Below are 3,933 nucleotides of genomic sequence, written 5' to 3' on the forward strand. Positions count from 1 at the left end.
TTTTAGATGATCCCTGTGTACACAATCTGTGATACTTTTTTTCTCACAGACTTAACCTAGTGTGCATGTGCTAGTTTGTAGGAAACAGTATAGGATGATTTAAAAAGAGCTTCTTTCCATTTTATATATATGTACCACATCTTCTTAATCCATTCATCACTGGATGGGCATTTGGGCTCTTTCCATAATTTGGCCATTGTTGACAGTGCTGCTATAAACATTAGGGTGCATGTGCCCCTTCAAATCAGCATTTTTGTATCCTTCGGATAAATTCCTAGTAGTGTAATTGCTGTGTCATAGGGTAGTTCTATTTTTAATTTTTTGAGGAACCTCCACACTGTTTTCCAGAGTGGCTGCACCAGTTTGCATTCCCACCAACAGTGTAATAGGTTCTCCCCTTTCTCCCACATCCTCGCCAACATCTGTTGTTTCCTGAGTTGTTAATTTGACAGATAGTATATAATTTCACTCATATATGGAATCTGAGAAACTTAACAGATGAACATAGGGGAAGGGAAGGAAAAATAAGATAAAAACAGAGAGGAAGGCAAACCATAAGAGAGTTAAATACTGAGAAAAAACTCAGGGTTGATGGAGGTAGGGGGATGGGGGAAATGGGTGATGGGCATTAAGGAGTGCACTTTTTGGGATGAGCACTGGGTGTCATATGTAAGAGATAAATCACTGGGTTCTATTCCTGAAGCCAAGACTATACTGTATGTTAACTAACTTGAGAATAAAAAATAATAAAATAAGATAAAATAAAATAAAATATAAAATAAAATAGCTTCTTTCTTTTTGTATGTGGGGAAATTAGAGGGGAGAATAAACACACTCTAATTTAGAATTTCATTTCTTTACAACTTCTATCTCAGCTGAAAAGCCAGGAATGGCTAAAGAAAATAACTCTTTGACAACTGAGTTTATCCTCATAGGATTTACAGATCATCCAGTGCTGAAGATTCTCCTGTTTTTGGTGTTCTTTGCCATCTATCTAATCACCATGGTGGGAAATCTTGGCCTGGTGGCACTGATTTCTATGGAGCATCGTCTTCACACACCAATGTACATCTTTCTGGGCAACTTGGCTCTAATGGATTCCTGTTGTTCCTGTGCCATCATCCCCAAGATGTTAGAGAACTTCTTTTCTGAGGGAAAAATGATTTCCCTTTATGAATGCATGGCACAATTTTATTTTCTCTGCCTTGCTGAAACTGCAGATTGCTTTCTTCTGGCAGCAATGGCTTATGATCGCTATGTGGCCATTTGCAGCCCACTACAGTACCATACCATGATGTCAAAGAAACTCTGCATTCAGATGACAATAGGGACCTTCATAGCTAGTAACCTGCATTCCATGATCCATGTAGGGCTTCTGTTAAGGTTAACTTTCTGCAGGTCTAATCAAATTGACCACTTTTTTTGTGATATTCTTCCACTCTACAGACTCTCCTGTACTGACCCTTGTATCAACGAACTAATGATCTATATTTTTTCAATGCCAATTCAAATCTTCACCATTGCCACTGTCTTGTTCTCTTATATTTGCATCCTTTTCACAATTTTTAAAATGACATCAAAAGAGGGGCGAGGTAAAGCCTTTTCTACCTGTGCATCCCACTTTCTATCTGTCTCAATATTCTACATTTGTCTTCTCATGTATATTAGACCATTTGAAGAAGGGGATAAAGACATACCAGTGGCAATTTTTTATACAATTGTAATTCCTTTATTAAATCCTTTTATTTATAGCTTAAGAAATAAGGAAGTGATAAGTGGTCTTAAAAAATGTATGAAGAATTATAATATTGTTAAATAAACTTCATCTTCTATGGAAAACTGATTTTAATTCATTAAACTGTTTTATAGAAAAGGGACAAAGAGAAAGTTGTATTTATATGAAATACTAATCTCTAAATCATTAGACTGTGTTTGCTAAAAGATATATAAATGTAATTTCAAAGTTGTCTGGCATTATCTTACTGAAAATTCCACAATTACCAGAGTAAATCAGGAGAAAATCCAACAGTAACTTTCATTACCAATTGTTATTACTCTCACTGAATTGTGTCAGGCTATTGTTCCAAACCATAATAAATAAACATAACATCAAGTTTAAGTGTCTAAATGTATAGAACAGTCACCTTTATTCATCTTGTCTAGTTAATGGAGGACATTATATCTGATCCTATGTAGAATGTTTGAAATATTAAAAATTTCCTGGCAGGAGAATAAAATACGAATTGCTATTCAGAAAAATGACCTTAGAGATACATGTAGGTTAGTCTGGGGGGAGAGAGGCTAGAAGCAAACTAATTGTAGTCGTGTATATTTAAAATAATGAAGTTTGATCTAGAAGACTCCAAGAATGGGAAAAAATGGAATGAGAAGGAACACACATATAGTCACATATACATTTTGTAGAACAGTTAATGATGAATTATAACAAGTTGGCTATAACAGATTAAGATCTACTTTAATTTTTAGTATAATTAAGGTTCTTTATTTTTTTAAAGAATAAATCATGTTATGTATTATGGAATATAGAATAGCAATTTACATCTCTCTGAGATGGAGATGTGCATATAAGAAGTTTGTTGGAGTGGAGGAGTGGCCAAGATGGTGGAACAGCATGGAAGTTTTTTTGTGTGTCTCTAGTCCCTGAGATGCAGCCAGATCAACACTAAACCATCTTGCACGCCTATAAAACTGATTTGAGGATTAACACAACAATCTGCACAACCTGAACCACAGAACACAGCAGGTACATGGGGCAGATAGGTAAACTAGGTGAGAGAAAAGCCGGGGAGGGCAGGGAGCTGTTTTTGCTTGTACAGAGAGGATGGAGACAGGGGGGGAGGGGGGAATATGGGGAAAAACACCCCCCAAAAGCAGCTGGAGAGAAAGTAGAAAAGTGGAAACAACCCCAGGGACTGAACTAAAAAGGGAGAAAGGAGAAAGGAGAGGGTTTAACTTCCATTAAGACTCTGTAAACAGGGGGAATGCAGAATCTGAAACTTCACAGCTCCATACTTGGCAGTGCTCTGGTGGGAGGGGCGAATCCCCAGGAGTAAAGTGAAGTCTGGGGGTCTTCAGGCCACACAGGGAGAGGCAGTTCCCTTGCTAGGAAGACATCTGGTAGAGGCTGTGTGTGCCACCCCCCCTGCCCCCACCACAGGCAAAGACCCCAGGGGACCCAGGAAAACAACCACATTTGCTGGTCATTAAGGGTGAAGCCTGGTGCCAGATGTGTGTTGTGATGTTCCATAATCCCTGAACACAACTGCGTTCACCTTTTCTGGGGCAGGCTGGCACCCAGCCACAGTCTCTGGGCATCAGCAGTGGCATGGTCCCGTGAACATTCCTGGGTGCAGCAGGCACCTGGCCATTGCTCAGTGAGACCCTCCTACAGAGGGGTAGAGCAGGTCAAAGCCACAGTCCCTCAGAAGTAAGGGGTCAGGAAAAACAGGTGAATCTAAGATAAAACTCAGGAGGGAGGTGCTGCCTGGGGTTGGTCATGGACAGTGTAGGAGTGGGGAGTGGACAGAAGCCAGAGACAAGGGATGGGTGTGTGATAACTGATCAGGGAGAACAAAGTTCCAATACTAGAGACTGGATAGCTGGGTGAGGCAGTTTTCACTGCTCCCACGCATGCACATACACACCTACAAGCGCCACAACAATCCACCCCAGTCAGCTAAGCAGCGCCATCTAGTGGAGAACAGAGATGTTATACTAAGCCCCACCCAACTGGGCCAACCTTGCTCTTTAGGAACACCACAAGTCTCTCCACCTGCTTAGTTTACAGACTATAAAGTGCTTCATAGTTGACTTCTAGGGGAAACCGATGTAATTTCAATCGTATTTCAGTCTGTTCACTGGTCCATCTATTCACTTTCTTTTTCTTTTCTTATTCTTCAATACAGAAAGAGG

The 3,933-nt window shown here is 39.9% G+C and overlaps 1 protein-coding gene across 1 annotated transcript; it reads left to right on the top strand.

Moving 5' to 3' along the window:
- Nucleotides 1-889: 889 nt before the first annotated feature.
- On the top strand, nucleotides 890-1,819 carry LOC109266257 (olfactory receptor 5K4-like). The gene has a single exon (XM_019448101.2). It carries the CDS (start codon nucleotides 890-892, stop codon nucleotides 1,817-1,819), a length of 930 nt encoding a protein of 309 aa, XP_019303646.2.
- Nucleotides 1,820-3,933: the final 2,114 nt, after the last annotated feature.

This window comes from Panthera pardus, unplaced genomic scaffold (assembly GCF_024362965.1).
Source record: "Panthera pardus isolate Hobbes unplaced genomic scaffold, ASM2436296v1 HiC_scaffold_16, whole genome shotgun sequence".
In the NCBI taxonomy this organism is placed as follows: domain Eukaryota; kingdom Metazoa; phylum Chordata; class Mammalia; order Carnivora; family Felidae; genus Panthera; species Panthera pardus.